The 21403-nt window shown below is 45.4% G+C and overlaps 1 protein-coding gene across 1 annotated transcript in view; it reads right to left on the reverse strand.

The window, feature by feature from the left end:
• The window catches only part of APPBP2 (amyloid beta precursor protein binding protein 2), an 88223-nt gene extending 68833 nt beyond the window's left edge, over nt 1–19390 (reverse strand). Inside the window, exon 1 of the mRNA XM_044286242.1 lies at nt 18990–19390. Within this exon, the coding sequence (XP_044142177.1) occupies nt 18990–19127 (138 nt within the window). The 5' untranslated portion in view covers nt 19128–19390. The remainder of the gene's footprint in view (nt 1–18989) is intronic.
• Nucleotides 19391–21403: the final 2013 nt, after the last annotated feature.

The raw sequence follows: 21403 nt of genomic DNA on the forward strand, positions 1-21403 counted from the left end.
GTGAGGGGTAGCACAAAATAATATGCAGACAATTATACAGTAAAAGAGGCAAAGGAGGCTTACCAGTGGGAGGATAAGGCAAACAAGGTGGTCCCCGTGGCACAGCTTGTAAGCGCTGCGGGCAAAGTTGGAGGCATGTGCAGCACTCCAGATGGCGACTAAAACGGTCGCCAATGCGCCTTAAAATTTGCAGACGGCGACCAAACTTTTTAGTCTTGTGGCCAGTTGCGAGTGGACCGCACTCAGCCCTGCAGCTGAAGAGCATATCGGGTTTTACTATTTAATGATACTAGGCTGCACAGCCAAGTATCTGTTTGAGAACATGGCAAGCGCCGCTCTCAGCGCGCGCCATGTTCTCCTCAGCAGCACAGGGGAGAAGGAGGCAGTCCCTCCCCCCGTGCCGCTGCTGCCTCTGCCGCCAATGGACTGATAGCAGGGAGGGACTGCGGCCACTGTGCCACCAATGAATATAATTTAAAGGGTAACTGTCATATAATTTTTATTTTTTTATGCAATTGGATTGGTCTAAGTTTACCTTAGTTCCCTAGTTAATACTTATGTATAGGTATTACATTACCTAGTAATTGCAGCATGTTCTTTCCTCCCCCAGGCATTTTAGTGGTGCAGCTAAAACAGTGTTGCTAGGTGTCCTCCGTCTCCTATCTTCTATATACAGAGGACATAGTAGTGGGCAGTCCAGAACGCTGCCTGCGCGCTTCTGTCGGACTGGGATAGTGCAGATATTCACGCTAATAATTCGCAATCAACTACTCAGGAGGAAGAGGGCGTGTTTAAGTCTGAAGAAAGCCGATTGGCTGGGGTGAGGCTGCGCGTTACAGAGATGAGATGAATGAATTCTGGGTAGTTAGGGAGGGAGGTCTTAGCCTCAGGGTAAGGGCATCGGCTGCCATCTTTAGAAGATAGTCAGAAAAAAAAAAGTCTTCTTAGGAGCGGTTGCTATGGATAGATTCTTATTAAACAAGTGGTATGTGAACACTATAATTAGTGATTATGGATTATCACCACAGCAGCAACAACATATGAAAATTGAATTTTAAGTGAAAATATGACAGTTATCCTTTAAGTGTAGACAGCGGGTGCCGGAAGCGGTATCACATGCACGGCACCCGCCCTCTATGACATGGCGCTGCAATCCCCCCTCCTGCCGTGCATGTGATAGCGCTGCCAGCACCCGCTGCCTACACTTACATTAATGTGTTAATTATATTTATTGGTGGCGCAGTGCGCCCCCAAACCCCCCAGTATTATAACTATTATACTCATTGGTGGCAGTGGCCACAGGCTCCTCTCCCCTCCTCATTGGTGGTGCAGTGGTAGCTCTGATCGGAGCCCCAGCAGCGTAATCCTGCTCCCTGTTGCCGTGTGCACAAAGCACAGGGCAGCCAATAACTGACCACTGTTCCCTTGCATTATGTTAAATGGTCATGTGATGCAAGGGGAGCAGATCTCCACTGTGGCCAGTGATTGGCTGCAGTGGCATCAAGATAAAAGATTTCAGGGAGAAACCCAAGACAAGCAGCGGAGGCCAGGAAGCGAATGAGCCAAGGCCCAGCACCTAGGGATCAAGGAAGCATGATCAGCAACCCGAATCTAGCTATTAGGCCTCTTTCACACGGGTGTCATGTTTTGGCTCCAGATGCGGGTGCATTGCGGCAAACCCGCGCTAGTAGGTATGCAATTGCAGTCAGTTTTGACTGCGATTGCATTCAGTTTGCAATGTGTTTTGCATGCGCGTGATAAAAAACTGAATGTGGTACCCAGACCCGAACTTATTCATTGAAGTCGTGTGCATGAGGCCTAAGTCGTGCTCAATCTGTGACATTTCTCTGCTCACCCCAGGTCTAAGAAAGTGAGCAGGATTAAGGCGGAGAAGGGGGCGAGCCTGTGCCTCTTCATAACTTCAGCGATCCACCACCAGAGCAGGGACTTTATTTATTAATAAATGACCCCCATAGACTTTTATTATAGGTTAAATGTGGAAAATGAAAAAAAAAATAATCTGAAGAAAAACACCTGGAAGTTTCTCAAACCTGGGATCTCTACATGCAAAATCATGCACTTGGCAAGCTAAAGTATTACCACATGGAGATGCATGTTTTTTCTATGCTTATAAGCTGACACATATTACTGGTGTCTGAAGAATCATATATCATGCTTGTGAATAAAGCAGCGATATGTAGATTAGCTTTCTGAGCAGATCTCAATTTGGTCATTTGTCAACCTGGAGTAAAGTAGAACTGGCTTAGTTGCCCATAGCAACCAATTCGATTCCACCTTTCATTTTCCAAAGGAGCTGTCCAAAATGAAAGGTGGAATCTGATTGGTTGCTATAGGTAACTAAGCCAGCTCTACTTTACTCCATGCTAGGACACAGCTCTGCCCTCAGCCTGATGTCTTGCCCTGTCAACCAAGGGGAAGGTGGAGTGTGCAGAGCACAGGGGGTGTTACATAGCAGTGCTCATAGGATTCAGACCTGCCTTCTGGTGCTCCAACTGCTCATTTGCATATGACTACAAACACTGATATCTCTGCAGCCGTTTGGCATACAGACAAAAGAAAGGTATTGTGTTAATCAGCATGACGAGCCCTACCCGGCAGCATGCCTGTGGTAATAGGAAGGATCCTGGTGACAGAGCCACTTTATTGTATGTAATGACTAACAATGACAAATTATTAAAATAATACATAGCTTTGTATGTGTTTTCTGTTCTTTAAATAAAAAGTTTATGCATCATGTTTAATGCATCATGTTTAGGAATACAGTATGCTATAATGATCAATCAGCACATTGAAATTATAGTAAAAACAGTAGATGTGGCGCACAGGAGTAACTACTGACCCAAGAGGTGCATTCACCCAGTCCACTCAATATAATGGAACAAGTATACAAAGATAACTGGGCACTCTCAGGATATCTGAACCATTTGAAATGTATTTGCATATAGTGGCTGGTAGATGTTTAGGATCGTCCCCAAAACTAGAGGGACACTACCTTAAGTGAGGAACACCATATTCTCACACACCGACTAGCAGATGAACATCTATCCCTCTGCAGCACTGCATCCCAACACCAGGGGTGACAGTCTACAGGCTCTTACCAAAGTTGCTAGAGCCTCTTTTTTGGATGCAGGGTCTTTTTACCCGCGGCCTCATATTTTGTATGTTTTTCCTATGTATACCACCTACCCTGGGGAGTCGACACGACAGAAACGTGCCACGTTGGGAGGTCTGAAGGAACGTATATTTTCCTAGTGCTAGTGATCAGGTCCCTAACTAGGGACAGGTATCCGGACGGGGTCGCCCTTTTCGGGGCAAGTGCTCTGTGTAGGTAGGCAGCATGGGAGCAGTCCCCTTCCGCTTCTGTTAGGGCTAGATAGGGCACAGTTCCATCATTGCATCCTCTGACACCACGCCATCACGAGACGACGTCCGGTCCAGGCAATACCTAAGTCAAGCTGATCCTAGCCATCTGGTTGGTCGGGTAAGACTGCTTGCACCCACACAGGTGTGGCAGATCTACTTACTTACCATAGTCTACCAGCATTAGGGTACCTTGGTTGGACCCCTCCTTTGTATGTTTGTTATGTTGATGCATCCTTGTGGTGTATTTTTATTGCACATTGTATTAAAAGTTATATATAAGGCTACTTTCACACTAGCGTTCGGGCGGATCCGTTCAGAACGGATCCGCCCATAATAATGCAGACGGAGGCTCCGTTCAGTACGGATCCGTCTGCATTATTTTAGCAAAAAAAAGCTAAGTGTGGAAATAGCCTGGGACGGATCCGTCCAGACTTTCAATGTAAAGTCAATGGGGGACGGATCCGCTTGAAGATTGAGCCACATTGTGGCATCTTCAAACGGATCCGTCCCCATTGACTTACATTGTAAGTCTGGACGGATCCGCACGCCTCCGCACGGCCAGGCGGACACCCGAACGCTGCAAGCAGCGTTCAGCTGTCCGCCTGTCCGTGCGGAGGCGAGCGGAGCGGAGGCTGAACGCCACCAGACTGATGCAGTCTGAGCGGATCCGCCTCCATTCAGACTGCATCAGGGGTGGACGGCTGCGTTCGGGTCCGCTCGTGAGCTCCTTCAAACGGAGCTCACGAACGGAATACCGAACGCTAGTGTGAAAGCAGCCTTAATGAGCATATTCCCCCCCCCCCCCCCTTTCACGGTGGGCCCCTACTCGCATTGCATCTTGCAATATTAGTGAGGCAGACTCACCTGAGCCTCATTCACTATTTGACTTCAGTTGTTGTTAAAAGGTGAGGCGTTATCAGCAGTGATGGCCAGCGAACACATGCGGGCTGCCATCTTTTCTCACGAGTCCAGTGATGCACAGGTAACCCCTTACCTGTGCCGGTCTGAAATCAAATGCTGTCACCGGGAGCAGGCAGTTCCGAGAACAGCCCGATAAAGGCCCCCGGCGGCTGTTCTCGGAACTGCCTGCTCCCGGTGAGCGCATTTGATTTCAGACCGGCTCGAGGCACAGGCAAGGGCTTACCTGTGCATCGCCAGACATGGATAGCTGTCACTGATAGTTGTACACAGGGGAGGTATTAGTGACTGATCGCATTCTCTGTGTTAGTGTGTATACAGAGATGGCCGTCAGTCACTGATAGTTGTATACAGGGTAGGCGTTATCAGTGATTGATAGCATTCTCTGTGCAAGTGTGTATACAAAGATAATTGTCAGTCACTGATGGCATTCTCTGTGTATGGCTACTTTCACACCAGGCCCTCTTATTTCCGTTGTTCTGCTCAGTTATAGAAGCAGAAGAACGGAAACAACGAAAATGCTATATTCGGCAAATACCTGAAACAAAAGGAGCCTAACAGACCCCACTGACTAGAAAGGGATCCGTTAGGTTTCTGTTCAGGAGAACATTTTTGTAGTGGACAGAAAATGATAATTACACTTACCGGTAATTAGATTTTCAAGAGTGCATGACAGCACCGAGAGAGGGTCCGCCTCCCAGGACAGAAAACCCACAGGTATATAAATAAAAATAAAAAAGGAGGAGCCGCCTCTCTCTTCCTCAGTGGTTTTCAGAGACGAGAAGCCCCCCATTATCCAATTTTCTGACTTTCCTCGCTTGCTTGGTTGAGGACATATGATCTCTTCACGTTTAATTATATCCTCTTTTTTTTTTGCAAACCTCGTGACCATACCCAAGAACCGTCAGCCAAAACAGAGGTAAAAAGGGTGGGAAATTTAGGGGGTGTCATGGACTCATGAAAATCAAAATTACCGGTAAGTGTAATTATCATTTTTTTCCCTATCGTCCATGACAGCACCATGAGAGATCCCAGAGAAAAACTAGGGTGGGAACACAGCCTGGAGAACCTTACGACCAAAGGACAAGTCAGAAGAAGAAGAAAGATCCAACCTATAGTGCTTAAAGGTCAAGGAAGATGACCAAGTTGCGACTTTGCTGATGTCTTGGATTGAAGCTTCTGCTCTCTCTGCCCAAGAAGTTGCCACCGCTCTTGTCGAGTGAGCCGACCATCCCCAGGGAACTGGCTTCTGTAGGGAAACTGCCTTACCCACCTAGCTAATGAATTCTTGCTAGCTGATTTTCCTTTATTAGGGCCTGCAAATTGTATAAACAAAGAGGTTGTCTTCCTCCACCCCTTGGCAGCCTCTAAATAAGGCAGAACACATCTCCTAACATCCAAATGATAGAGCTCAGATTCCTTAGGGCTGTTTCACACGAGCGGATGCCGTGCGTGACATCCGCTCAGTGAATGACAGCCAAGACCCGATGCGGACTGCAGAAGCACGGAGCATTAACATGATTGATAATGCTCCGTGCCTCTCTGTGATCTCTTTACTACGAAATCACAGTGAGATAAAGTTGTCACTGTGATTCCGTAGTAAAGAGATCACAGAGAGGCACGGAGCATTATCAGTCATGTTACTGCTCCGTGCTTCTGCTGTCCGCATCGGGTCTTGGCTGTCATTCACGGAGCGGATGTCACGCACGGCATCCGCTCGTGTGAAACAGCCCTTAGGGTGATCACAAAAGGAAGGGAGAAACACTTCCTGACCCTTGTGAAAGAAATGCTGGATCGGGGCAAAGAGTAATCCTGTCCTCCTGAATGGACATATAAGGAGGGTTGATGGAAAGAGCTTGCATCTCACCTAATCTCCTGGCCGATGTGATTGCACTAAAAAGACACATTTTAATGTTAGAATCCTAATGAGGACTTCAGAGATGGGTTCAAAGGGTGCCTTAACCAAAACCTGAAGGACCAGGCCAAGGTCCCATGGAGGGACCCCAGCGATGCTAGCCAGGGTTTTCCTAGCAACGGCCTTACAAAATCTAACAATCAAAGGATGAGCAGCTAGACTTGAATCAAACGAGGACACTCAGGGCCCAAATCTGAACTTAAGGCCAACCCCTTATCTAATCCCCTCTGGAGAAACTCTAAAGTCCTAGGGATGCTAAGCTGACAAAAAGGTGAAAGAGGTATCCCTAAAAACTTTAAGATAACTGACCATACTCTAGCGTATATGCCTGTAGTAATTTCCTTCCTACTCTTTAATAAAAGTAGAGACTACCGACCCCGATAGCCCCTTTTGGATCAGTAGCGACCTTTCAAAAACCAGGTCGTCAAGTTAAGGCCCATGACTGGGGGATGTATCACTGGGCCTTGACACAAGCGATTCGGAATTTGCCTCCATTCCATCTCCATTCCGCTTTGGTGTCCGTCTGACGAAACTGAGCCAAACTGATCCGTCCTAGCACACAATGCAAGTGAATGGGGACGGATCCGTTTTCACTGAAACAATCTGGAACAATAGAAAACGGATCCGTCCTCCATTAACTTTCAATGGTGTTCAAGACGGATCCGTCTTGGTTATGTTAAAGATAATACAAATGGATGCATGCAGTTGTATTATCTGAACGGATCCGTCCATGACGGACCCGCACAAAACGCGAGTGTGAAAGTAGCCTTAGATAACGAAGTGGCTCTTGCAGATAATCTAACAGCGTCTACAGAGGCATCTGCTAAAAAGTCAGCCGCCTTAGCAATAACTAGAATATGATGAACCTGAGTAGTAAGGCCTGAGTATTTTAATAATAAGAAATGCATATAATGCGACATAAAAATAATAAAAACAATAAAAAATGGTGAATACACAAAAGATAGCTATGGTACAATATAAAATAGTAACTGAGGTGGTTATACAGCAGTAATAAATATTGACAGCATGGATGGAATCACCGTTCCGATATGTAGCAGTATGTGTCTTATAATATAATTAGGATATTCAATACGGAGACATCGATATTGGATAGTAGCAATAATCGTAACTTATATTGCGTATAATGATCCCAACTCGATTGTTATCGATGTGCTGGCAATGAAAAATTCGGCATAAAATCGCTGATATATTGTGATTAGAATTCCCAGTAGATGGTGATAATGACGATTATAACTGGTATCGCATATACTGTTCTCAGCTCGATTATATATTATTGATATGTTGGCAATAAAAAAAAATTTGACATAAATTCGCTGACGGATATGCTGTGATTGCACTTCCCAGTATAAGTTAATTGTATTGCCGTACGACTTGCGCTCACAGTGGCGTGCCACGTGGCTTACAATGTCGGATACAGCGGTACCTGGTTACAAGTTGTCAGCTGGAACGACTCGGACGATTTGACGGTCACTAGTCCATACGGTCTCCAGTTGCCTTCCGGACTGTCTCCAACCGTGGGGATTATTCAAGTGGTGTCTCCCGATTGTCAGGACCGAATATTTAAATCGCAACGTTCCTTATATGCCAGGTAAAAATCGAGCTTCTACGATAGTGGACTTTGCATGAATGAGGGTCCAAATCCAGAGTATGTGGATAAATAGTTGTCCATCAGCTGATGTGCGGGGCTCTAAACAACCAGACGCGTTTCGGGGTCTTTTTCTGGCCCCTTCCTCAGTGGACCCACTATATAACCACCTCAGTTACCATTTTAGATTTTATATTGTACCATAGTTATCTTTTGTGCATTTACCATTTTTTATTGTTTTTATTATTATTTTTATGTCGCATTATCTGCATTTCTTTAATATTAAAATACTCAGGCGTTATTACTACTCAGGTTCATCTGTTTCTCCATGGGGCCAGGTGGTGAGTGCTCAGCCTTTATAGCTATTTTTTGTTACAATTCTTTATGACTGGGTGAGTCATCAGGCTTAGTAGCACCCAATCCATAGTTATCGACGGAGTGAGACACCATATTCCTATAATAACTAGAATATTCTCCAATAAGTGTTCTCTGGGGACTCCATCTTTAATCTGAGACTAGAGCTGTTTGATCCATAAAAATCAGGGCTCTGGCTGTGCAAGTAGCAGCAGTATTAGGCTTAGGGTACATTCACACAACCGTATTATTATTTTTTCCGCGATCGATCCGCATCCGTTGCGAATTTTGCGGACTAGAAGCGGACCCATTCATTCCTATGGGTGAATAAAATGTGCGGACAACATTCAGTATGTTGGTCGCATCCGTGTGTCCGCATTTCTATTCCACAAAAATATGAAGCTTGTCCTACTATTGTCCGTACAGATCGGTCCGCAGCACCATTCAAGTCAATGGATCCGCTAATTGCAGATGACATACGGAATGGTTTCCGTATGTCATCCATTTTTTTTTGTGGATCCATTTCTATATTTTTGAAGGCCTTAATAATTCTTATTTTTTTTCCTCTCTTTTTTTTTCCCTTCCGTTTTATGCGGACCGTAAAAAACGGAAGACATACGGAAGTGATCTGTCCGCAAAATGCGGACACACGGTTCCGTTGTTTGCGGACCTCAAATCGGAAAGGATTACATACGGTCGTGTGAATGTACCCTTAAAGGAGGCCCCCAGTGATTCCCATGTGCGTCTCAAAAAGTGGTCTGCCTTCCTATTCATAGGGTCTTTTAACTGACCCAAATCATCAAAAGGGGAGGGAGGATCTACGGGATACCCTTGCTATGGGAACATCAATCTTTGGGGCCCAATCCCAAGATAAACAAACAATCTGACTCCTCAAAGGGATACTTCCGCTTCACAGATGACGGAATCAAACTCTGTTTATCTGGATTTTTCCATTCATTTGATATTAACGAAGATACATTTTTATGAATGAAAAAAATTCAGCTTTTTCCCTTCTAGACCTTCAAACATTACATCCTGAATGGAAAGGACCTCTTTTTGGTCTTCAATGTTCATAGTCGCTCTTATTGCTTTTAACAGCTGATCCGTATCCTGAAAAGGAAACAGGGGTTTACCACCTCTGTCCCCCTCAGAAGAAGAATCCGAGCCCAGCTCCCCGCTTTCTAACAAAAAATCTGGAGATTGGAGATTTATCCTGAGATTTATGAGGAACCTTCTTGGATTTAAGCGCATTCCACACTTCCTCTCTAACTTCTTCATGCATTTCATCATAGAAGGTGATTCTTTTGCAATTGTGGACTCAAAACAAGGGGGCGACAAAGTAGCTTAGTATAGGCGGGAGCTAACTTTGCTTTACACAATCCACATTCTTTGTATTTTATTTTAAAAGGATGCCATTTTGGGTTTATCCTGAAAAACAACAAGACTGCCATAAGCCCGTATTCATAGAACGTCACATACCACCGTACATACCCTCCATCCATACCACAGGCGAGGGGTAGACGGCTCCTTCTGGTCACTAGTACTCTCCATGACCTTCAACAGCCTGAATCCGGACCTACCCGAAATAGATCTTGGCTTGTAGCTGGGTATCTGAATTTAAAAATCGATTTTTCTCCGCACTTTATGGCCTGCAGGAACAAATCTCATGGAATTTCACACGCTCCCGCGTCTCGCGCGCACATGACCCATCTAGCTATTCCTCTTATTATTATAATATGACTCCGCCCTCTCCCGTTTTGGCGTGACGCATTCTGTCTGGACTGCCGGAGATGCCCGCAACACCGGGGAGAGTTTAAACTTTTTTTTTACTTTTTATTTCATAACTATTAGCCTCCTTAAAGGGCTTCTGTCACCCCCCAAAAGTCATTTTTCATTTTTGGGCTAATTAAAATCCTTATAGTGCGATGTTTCAAAATATAGTGCTCTTACCCTTTTCTGTTGTCTAGTTTCTTTAAAACCCGCACCGTTATAATATGTTAATTACCTGGCTACCAGCAAGTAGGACGGCTACTTGCTGGTAGCCGCCGCATCCTGATTTAAAAATGACGCCCCCTCCTCCTGTTGATTGACAGGGCCAGCGAGCGCTCTCCTCCTCTGGCTGGCCCTGTCTGCGTTCCAAATCTCGCGCCTGTACCGTACCGGTCTTCAGACGGCGCAGGCGCACCGAGAGGAGGACCTCGCTCGGCCGCTACTTCCTCAGTGCGCCTGCGCCGATGATGTCACATCAGGCGCACTGAGGAAGGAGCGGCCGTTCAAAATCAAAAATGACTTTTGGAAGGGGGGGGGGGGTTGACAGAAGCCCTTTAAGGGCTAGAACCCTTGTCATATTCACCCTAATAGATCTCTATTAGGGTGAATAGGACTTTACAGTCTCCCTGCTGCCCTGTGCTTTGTGCACACAACAGCAGGGAGCTGACCATGGCAGCCAGCCTCTCATGCCCCCCCCAGCCCCTCCCTCTTATCAGCCCCCTCTGGTAACTCAAACCCACCCCCCTCCCTCCCCAGTATTAATCATTGGTGGCAGTGGCCACAGGGTCCCACCCCCCCCCACCCCCCCACCCCCAGCAGTTCCGATCGGAGTCCCAGCAGTGTAATGCTGGGGCTCCGATCGGTTACCATGGTAGCCAGGACGCTACTGAAGTCCTGGCTGCCATGGTATGTTAGTGAGCAGCATTATACTCCCGTGCGCCGTGGCCGCTCCTTCTCAGAGGTCTGTGCGGCGCATTGCTAATGCTGTAAGGAGCGACCGGCGGCCACGGCGCACGCGAGTATAATGCTGCTCACTAACATACCATGGCAGCCAGGACTTCAGTAGCGTGACTCCTGGCTGCCATGGTAACCGATCTTCACTACCGCTCCGTGGTCATATCGCGGTCCGGCGATATGCACAAAATCCATATCGTGGCACAAATTTATATCGCATATCGCCTATATGGCCCATCCCTACTTCCTAGGACAGCTAACTACTGAGGAAGAGAGAAGCTCCTCCTTTTTTCTACCTGTGGGTTTCCTGTCCTGGGAGGTGGACCCTCTCTCGTGGTGCTGTCATGGACGATAGGAAAATAGTCCTGCATGCAGGACTGAATCCAGCCAGCAAAAGAGGCACTATGGACAATCACAATACATTAGTAAGTGCCTTGTATTAACTTTCTGTACAGGATACATTTTATTTGCTGAAGTGAGGCAACCACTTTAAATGTACAAATTAAAAGTTTTAGCTATTTTTCCCCCCAGAAAACTATACATCAATCTGCTCAGCACCTCCTGCTCTACCTGCAGATTACACTGCATTTATTGGTGACACGTTCTGTTTAAAAACCCTGACCATGATGATGAAAGGTATTGAAATGATAATTGCTCATGTATGTGAACCAACATACTGGTGACAGATGCTGAGTGCATGATAAAGTGCTTACAAAACTTGCATCATTACAGTTAAACTTCACTGACAACCAATATGGCCACCATTACAAATCCTGAAATAGAAGAACTGCCAGTAAAGGTGCATTAAGGCCTCTTTCACACTTGCGTTGTCCGGATCCAGCGTGTACTCCACTTGCCGGAATTACACGCCGGATCCGGCAAAACGCAAGTGTACTGAAAGCATTTCAAGACGGATGAGTCTTCAAAATGCTTTCAGTGTTACTATGGCACCCAGGACGCTATTAAAGTCCTGGTTGCCATAGTAGTAGTGGGGAGCGGGGGAGCAGTATACTTACAGTCCGTGAGGCTCCCGGGGCGCTCCAGAATGACGTCAGAGCTCCCCATGCGCATGGATGACGTGCCATGCGATCACGTGATCCATGCTCTTGGGGCGCCCTGACGTCACTATGGAGCGCCCCGGGAGCCGCACGGACGGTAAGTATACTGCTCTCCGCTCCCCACTACACTTTACCATGGCTGCCAGGACTTTAGCGTCCCGGCAGCCATGGTAACCATTGAGAGAAAGCTAAATGTCGGATCCGGCAATGCGCCGAAACGACGTTTAGCTTAAGGCCGGATCCGGATCAATGCCTTTCAATGGGCATTAATTCCGGATCCGGCCTTGCGGCAAGTCTTCAGGATTTTTGGCCGGAGCAAAAAGCACAGCATGCTGCGGCATTTTCTCCGGCCAAAAAAACGTTCCGTTCCGGAACTGAAGACATCCTGATGCATCCTGAACGGATTTCTCTCCATTCAGAATGCATTAGGATAAAACTGATTACCTGATGAACAGGCGAAACGCGCATTCCTCGTGTGGTCCGGTCGCTCGTGCAGGCACCACCGTTCATGACTTCAGAGCAGCACATCGTGTAATCTAAACACAGAAGCTATGATTCGTTATGAGGATAAGGGATCACTATAGCGATCCCCCGACCTCATGCGGTGAAGGAGATTGCTGTGGTCTCCTTCACTGAACAAGCAGACGACCGGTCTGTGTAGATCCACCTTAAGGCTCCATTCACACGTCCGCAATGTGTTTTGCGGATACACGGAGACACGGATCCGCAAAACACGGAAAGCGGCAATGTCCGTTCCGCATTTTGCGGACCGCACATTGCCGACATGATAGAATATGCCTGTTCTTGTCCGCAATTGCGGACAAGAATAGGACATATTCTATTTTTTTGCGGAAACGGAAGCACGGATGCGGAAGTGCGGATCCGCAAATGTGGATGCGGACAGCACATTCCGTCCCCATAGAGAATGAATGGGTACGCACCCTTTCCGCAAAATTGCGGAAAGGATGCGGACGTGTGAATGGAGCCTAAAGGGATTCTCTCACCTGGATTTTAGTGACAGAGCTTTTATCATCACATCAGTCTGCTTGTTTTGTATTAAAATGTACTAGTATTACTACCCTAAGGCTCCATTCACACGTCCGCAGAATGTGTCCGCATCCGTTCCGCAATTTTGCGGAACGGGTGCGGACCCATTAATTCTCTACGAGGACGGAATGGATGCGGACAGCACACAGTGTGCTGTCCGCATCCGCATTTGCGGTGCGCAGCACCGATCTTTAGGTCCGCAACTCCGCAGCTTGCGGACAAGAATAGGCTTTTATATGGGGGTGACGGGCTGGTGTGAATGCAGCCTAAGGCCCCTTTCACACGGGCGAGTTTTCCGTGCGGGTGCGATGCGTGCGGTGAACGTATTGCACCCGCACTGAATCCTGACCCATTCATTTCTATGGGGCTGTGCACATGAGCAGTGATTTTCACGCATCACTTGTGCGTTGAGTGAAAATCGCAGCATGCTCTATATTGTGTGATTTTCACGCGACGCAGGCCCCATAGAAGTGAATGGGGTGCGTTAAAAATCGCATAGCATCCGCAAGCAAGTGCGGATGCGGTGCGATTTTCACGCACGGTTGCTAGGAAACGATCGGGGTGGAGACCCGATCATTATTATTTTCCCTTATAACATGGTTATAAGGGAAAATAATAGCATTCTGAATACAGAATGCATAGTAAAACAGCGCTGGAGGGGTTAAAAAAAATAATTTAACTCACCTTAGTCCACTTGATCGCGAAGCCCGGCATCTCCATCTGTATCCTTTGTTGAGCAGGACCTGTGGTGAGCATTAAATACAGGTAAAGGACCTTTGATGACGTCAGATCACATGCTCCATCACCACAGGTCATTTAGCCCACAGCTAGTAAAGAAGAGACCGGGAACTACGCGATCAAGAGGAGAAGGTGAGTTAACTTTTTTTTTTTTTTTAACCCCTCCAGCACTATTATACTAAGCATTCTGTATTCAGAATGCTATTATTTTCCGTTATAACCATGTTATAAGGGAAAATAATACAATCTTCAGAACATCAATCCCAAGCCCGAACTTCTGTGAAGAAGTTCAGGTTTGGGTACCAAACATGCGCGATTTTTCCTCACGCGAGTGCAAAACGCATTACAATGTTTTGCACTCGCGCGGAAAAATCGCGCATTTTCCCGCAACGCACCCGCCTCTTATCCGGGCAAAAAAAACTGACGCCCGTGTGAAATAGGCCTAAGTGTTGTCATTTGTCTAGAAAATCTCTTTTCTTAATATGGTAATTCAGGGCTTGACAAATTTCCTTGGAATCTAGGAGCCAGCTAAAAAAAATTAGGAGCTTTTTTTTCTATATTTACCTTATAAAGCCTTAATTTCAGCGACAAAAATAACACCTCTTAAATTAACATATACAGAAGTCAACATGGGCATTAACAACACATACAGTGGCAGTGTACAGAGTAGATTTGTTGCAATACCAAATTTTTTATTCGATTTCAATACCATAAAAAAAGTATTGCGACACTCTATACCATTCGATACCACGTGAAAAAAACAAAAAAAGCCACGTGCATTGCGCATTTTTTTATTTATTTTTTAAATGGCGAATTGTGCAGTTTTATTAATTTTTTTCTGTTCCGGCGTTCATCGCTTAGATTTCTTTTATATTTTAATAGTTTGGGCTTTTCTGACATGGCAATATGTGATATTGTTTATATATGAAATTGGGAAAGGGGTTTATTTATACTTAATATATCCTATCTTTCTTCAGCAGGACCTGCGCTGACGTCACCACGATTATGTCAAAGGTCCTTTTGCAGGTCCAGAAAGAAGAACCAAGAGGACGATGCCATCTGCGCGATCAATTGGATAAGGCAAGTTAATTTTTTTTTATTTTTTAACCCCTCAATGGACATTTTAGTAAGCATTCTGTATTAAGAATGCTATTATTTTCCATCATAACCATGTTATAAGGGAAAATAATAAAATGAATAGAACACCCAACCCAAACCTGAACTTCAGTGAAAAAGTCCGGGGTCTGGGTACTAGTCAGCTTTTTATCACGCGCGAGCAAAACGCATTGCACCCGGTTGGAAAAAACTGAACATCAGAAAGCAATCACAGTCAAAACTGACTGAAATTGCGTGCCTTCTTGTGCGCTTTTCCCGCAATGCACACACGACACATCCGGAACGCCCATGTGAAAGAGGCCTTAAGGGACAGGAAGCAGATCTCAACACAAAGAAGTCTAGGTGATAGCCTCTGTGGTGGCTGTACTGCCAGAGAGAGATATGTCAGATAGAAGTGACTACACAGAAGAGGACAACGCAAACGTATTGGATTCTTATATTTTCAGTACACTATTAGCATCTATTCACACAATTTGCACATAAATGTCTGAGGTGCAAGTCCTGGAGGTGGGACCTGCCCCTACCTGCAGAACAGGGGTCCACAAGGACCATGGCATTACCAACTACCACACCAGCACTGACAAGTGGCCCACACAGGGCTTTACTGGACCGGATATACTATGAGACCCAAATCACAAGTACACGGATGTCTATAGATCAACAGTCTGAAACCTGCGGCTGAGCAGATGTTCGGCCCCTTGCAGACGAGCGTTCCTCCCGCAGCGAGTCCACATCGCAGCACCGGGCCTGAACTCCCATCGCTGCAGGGGTCACATAGCATCATAAATCAATATAATGCTATGTAACCCTTACAGTTCTGGAATGTATTGGTTAACACTGGCAGCATTATGCCACTGTTATCCAATATATTCCAGAACTGAAAGGGTTACATAGCATTATATTGATTTATGATGCTGTGTACCCAGTCAGTGCTGGGAGGTCAGGCCGGGTGCTGCGATGGGACCCGCTGCAGGAGGAACGCTCGTCTGCAAGGGGCCTTAGACTACAACTTACAGTTTCAGCAAAAACATTAGAGGGCAAGCTGGGAGTTGTAGAGCCCCGATCTACAGAGATGATGCCATTTACACAAAATACTCAAGGGGAGACTTATTAAAACTGGTGTAAATGAAAAGTGACTTAGGGTATACAAACTGATGGCATTTGTCAGACGGATCAGGATCCTGATGCGTCTGACAAATCCATTGAAATGCTGAATCCGTCTCTCTGGTGTCATCCGGAAAAACGGATCCGGCATTTATTTTTTACACATTTTTATGTGGTCTGAACATGTGCAGACCGCAATGCCAGATCCGGCATTAATTTATGTCAGTGGGAAAAAATGCCGCAATGTTGGACGGAGATAAAACCGTAGCATGCTGTGGTATTATCTCCATCCTGAAAAGTCAAAATGACTGAACTGAAGACATCCTGATGCATCCTGAACGGATTACTTTCCATTCAGAATGCATTAGGATAAAACTGATCAGTTATTTTCCAGTATTGAGCCCCTAGGACGGAACGCTGCCTGAAAAGAAAAACGCTAGTGTGAAAGTACCCTAAGTTGTCCATAGCAACCAATCAGATTCCAACTTTCATTTTTCACAGCTCCTTTGGAAAATGAAAGGCTCGCTCTGATTAGTTGCTATGGGCAACCAAGACAGTTTTCCTTTGCATCAGCTTTGATAAGTCTCCCCTTCAGTGTCAAATAACATCCTTGATACCAAGACCATGAAAAATTAGCATGATAACTATAGAATTCAAGACATGGCACTGGTAAAACTGGCAAGCTGAGCGCACAGACAAGGAAAAGACCGTAGCAGCAGGTGAAATACATAAACCGTGAGCGAGCCACACTGCGCTATATAATGTACATGAGATCCATACCGTACAGGCGCACACTGCGCTATATAATGTACATGAGATCCATACCGTACAGGCGCACACTGCGCTATATAATGTACATGAGATCCATACCGTACAGGCGCACACTGCGCTATATAATGTACATGAGATCCATACCGTACAGGCGCACACTGCGCTATATAATGTACATGAGATCCATACCGTACAGGCGCACACTGCGCTATATAATGTACATGGAGATCCATACCGTACAGGCGCACACTGCGCTATATAATGTACATGGAGATCCATACCGTACAGGCGCACACTGCGCTATATAATGTACATGAGATCCATACCGTACAGGCGCACACTGCGCTATATAATGTACATGAGATCCATACCGTACAGGCGCACACTGCGCTATATAATGTACATGAGATCCATACCGTACAGGCGCACACTGCGCTATATAATGTACATGAGATCCATACCGTACAGGCGCACACTGCGCTATATAATGTACATGAGATCCATACCGTACAGGCGCACACTGCGCTATATAATGTACATGAGATCCATACCGTACAAGCGCACACTGCGCTATATAATGTACATGGAGATCCATTCCGTACAAGCGCACACTGCGCTATATAATGTACATGGAGATCCATACCGTACAGGCGCACACTGCGCTATATAATGTACATGGAGATCCATACCGTACAGGCGCACACTGCGCTATATAATGTACATGGAGATCCATACCGTACAGGCGCACACTGCGCTATATAATGTACATGAGATCCATACCGTACAGGCGCACACTGCGCTATATAATGTACATGGAGATCCATTCCGTACAAGCGCACACTGCGCTATATAATGTACATGGAGATCCATACCGTACAGGCGCACACTGCGCTATATAATGTACATGGAGATCCATACCGTACAGGCGCACACTGCGCTATATAATGTACATGGAGATCCATACCGTACAGGCGCACACTGCGCTATATAATGTACATGGAGATCCATACCGTACAGGCGCACACTGCGCTATATAATGTACATGGAGATCCATACCGTACAGGCGCACATCACACACTGCGCTACATACAGTACACATACTCTACATACAGTACACATCACACACTACAGTATACCATCACTTGATACAGTATACACTATATACACCACACACACTACAGACAGTAAACACACTACAGACAGTCAGTAGACAGCACACACTACATCAGAGGTGGGCAAACTTTTTGACTCGTGGGCCACAATGGATATGGATATGGATATATATAGATATATATATATATATATATATATATATATATATATATATATATATATATATAACCAGAGGAACAGGCAAGGGAGACGCCTCTCCCCTGCTCCTCCGCACCATTCATCTGTATCAGTGTCCTGAGGACGGCGATACAGATGAATATGGAGATGAGCGCTTCCACAATGTAAGCGCTCATCTCCACTCCTGCTACTCCGGACAGCTCTGCGGGCCGGATAATAAGGTCCGCCGGGCCGTATACGGCCTGCAGTTTGCCCATCACACAGTACACACTACAGACAGTACACACTACAGACAGTACACATCACACACACTACATACAGTACACACACTAGATACATCAGACAGTACACATCACACACTAAATACAGTACACACACACACTAGATACATCAGACAGTACACATCACACACTAGATACATCAGACAGTACACATCACACACTACATACAGTACACATCACACACTACATACAGTACACATCACACACTACACACACTAGATACATCAGACAGTATACACTACAGACAGTACACATCACACACTAGATACATCAGACAGTATAAGCTACACATCACACACTACATACATCAGACAGTATACACTACACATCACATACAGTACACACAGACTAGATACAGACAGTATACATCACACACTAGACAGTACACACACTAGATACATCAGACAGTATACACTACAGACAGTGCACATCACACACTACAGACAGTACACACATCAGACAATATACAGCATACACTACATACAGCACACACACTAGATACATCAGACAGTACACACATCACACACTACAGACAGTACACACATCACACACTACAGACAGTACACACATCACACACTACAGACAGTACACACATCACACACTACAGACAGTACACACATCACACACTACATACAGCACACACACATCACACACTACAGACAGTACACACATCGCGCTGTCACCTTGTAGTACACGTCGAACTGGATGTTCTCGGGCAGGCTGCGGATGTCCCTACGGGCTCGGCTGTAGTTATCCACCACTGCGGAAATAGTCGTATTGTACAGGGTCTCCGGAATCCACTCCAGCTCCGCCGCCGCCATGATCGCCGGTGGCCCAGGGCAGAGCCCACCGCTCCCCCTACTCTCCGGTTACAGCAACGGCCCGGGAGCTAGCCCCTCCCTCCTTGTCAGGCACAGCTATAATTTCCGTCCTCTGCCCCCCGCCGCAGGGCACGGTATCACTAGCTATCCTAGGCTGCTCCTCCCCGGTACTGTCACGCAGGGGCGCCGCTCTTATTTATTGTTAGAAGCGAACATTTAGCTTTCTATATCGCCTTGATCGCAGAACGTGAGCGGCAATGACGTCATCGCGCACTGGGGTAGTGGCGTAAGAGGAGGGTCTGGGATGAGCTGGCTGACAGGACGGTCACGTGGTCTGAGGCGGCTGCCTCTTCTAGAAGAAGTAGAGCTGATACTTCCGTGACGAGATTCTCCGCGTATTCCACAGCAGAAACCGCTGCGGTTTCTTCCGTGGCTTTCATGTGACAGCCTAGCTGCGTTGAATAGAACTAAACATTGAGCAGGCTCCTTCTGCAGCTTTGCGAGGGGGTTGCAACGCAAACGTGCCGAAATGGACCTCTACATCTTGGCACCGACTCGAAAACTGCCGGGCAAAAACCCTGGTCCTGGTGTCTGCACAAATCCGCATTGGAACCATCAAGTGAAGATTCAGTGCTGAAAGCCAGGCCAAAACTGCGCTGAAATTGCCTGCCTTTGTGTTTAACCCCTTAAAGACTCAGCCCTATTTAACCTTAAGGACCAGGCCATTTTTTGCAAATCTGACCAGTGTCACTTTAAGTGCGCATAACTTTAAAACACTTTGACTTATCCAGGCCATTCTGAGATTGTTTTTTCGTCACATATTGTACTTCATGACACTGGTAAAATGAAGTCAAAAAAATTATTTTTTTTGCATAAAAAATACCAAATTTATAAAAAAAATTGAAAAATTAGCAAATTTCAAAGTTTCAGTTTCTCTACTTCTGTAATACATAGTAATACCCCCAAAAATTGTGATGACTTTACATTCCCCATATGTCTACTTCAGGTTTGAATTATTTTGGGAATGATATTTTATTTTTGGGATGTTACAAGGTTTAGAACTTTAGAATCAAATATTGAAATTTTTCCAAAATTTACAAAAACCCAATTTTTAGGGACCACTACAGCTCTGAAGTCACTTTGCGAGGCTTACATAATAGAAACCATCCACAAATGACCCCATTCTATAAACTACACCCCTCAAGGTATTCAAAACTGATTTTACAAACTTTGTTAACCCTTTAGGTGTTGCACAAGAGTTATTGGCAAATAGGGATGAAATTGGAGAATTTCATTTTTTTGCCAAATTTTCCATTTTAACCCATTTTTTTCCACTAACAAAGCAAGGGTTAACAGCCAAACAAGACTGTATCTTTATTGCCCTGACTCTGCCGTTTACAGAAACACCCCATATGTGTCCGTAAACTACTGTACGGCCACACAGCGGGGCGTAGAGTGAAAGGTGCACCGTATGGTTTTTGGAAGGCAGATTTTGCTGGACTGTTTTTTTGACACCATGTCCCATTTGAAGCCCCCCTGATGCACCCCTAGAGAAGAAACTCCCTAAAAGTGACCCCATCTAAGAAACTACACCCCTCAAGGTATTCAAAACTGATTTTACAAACTTTGTTAACCCTTTAGGTGTTGCACAAGATTTAATTGAAAATAGAGATACAATTTTAAAATTTCACTTTTTTGGCAGATTTTCCATTTTAATATCTTTTTTCAAGTAACAAAGCAAGTGTTAACAGCTAAACAAAACTCAATATTTATGGCCCTGATTCTGTAGTTTACAGAAACACCCCATATGTGGTCGTAAACTGCTGTACCGGCACACAGCAGGGCGCAGAAGGAAAGGAATACCATACGGTTTTTGGAAGGCAGATTTTGCTGGACTGGTTTTTTTGACACCATGTCCCATTTGAAGCCCCCCTGATGCACCCCTAGAGTAGAAACTCCAAAAAAGTGACCCCATTTTAGAAACTACGGGATAAGGTGGCAGTTTTGTTGGTACTAGTTTAGGGTACATATGATTTTTGGTTGCTCTATATTACACTTTTTGTGCGGCAAGGTAACAAGAAATAGCTTTTTTGGCACCTTTTTTTTGTTATTTACAACATTCATCTGAAAGGTTAGATCATGTGATAATTTTATAGAGCAGGTTGTCACGGACGCGGCGATACCTAATATGTATACTTTTTTTTTATTTATGTAAGTTTTACACAATGATTTCATTTTTAAAACAAAAAAAGTTTTAGTGTCTCCATAGCCTAAGA

Source organism: Bufo gargarizans, chromosome 3 (assembly GCF_014858855.1).
Source record: "Bufo gargarizans isolate SCDJY-AF-19 chromosome 3, ASM1485885v1, whole genome shotgun sequence".
Classification (NCBI taxonomy): Eukaryota; Metazoa; Chordata; class Amphibia; order Anura; family Bufonidae; genus Bufo; species Bufo gargarizans.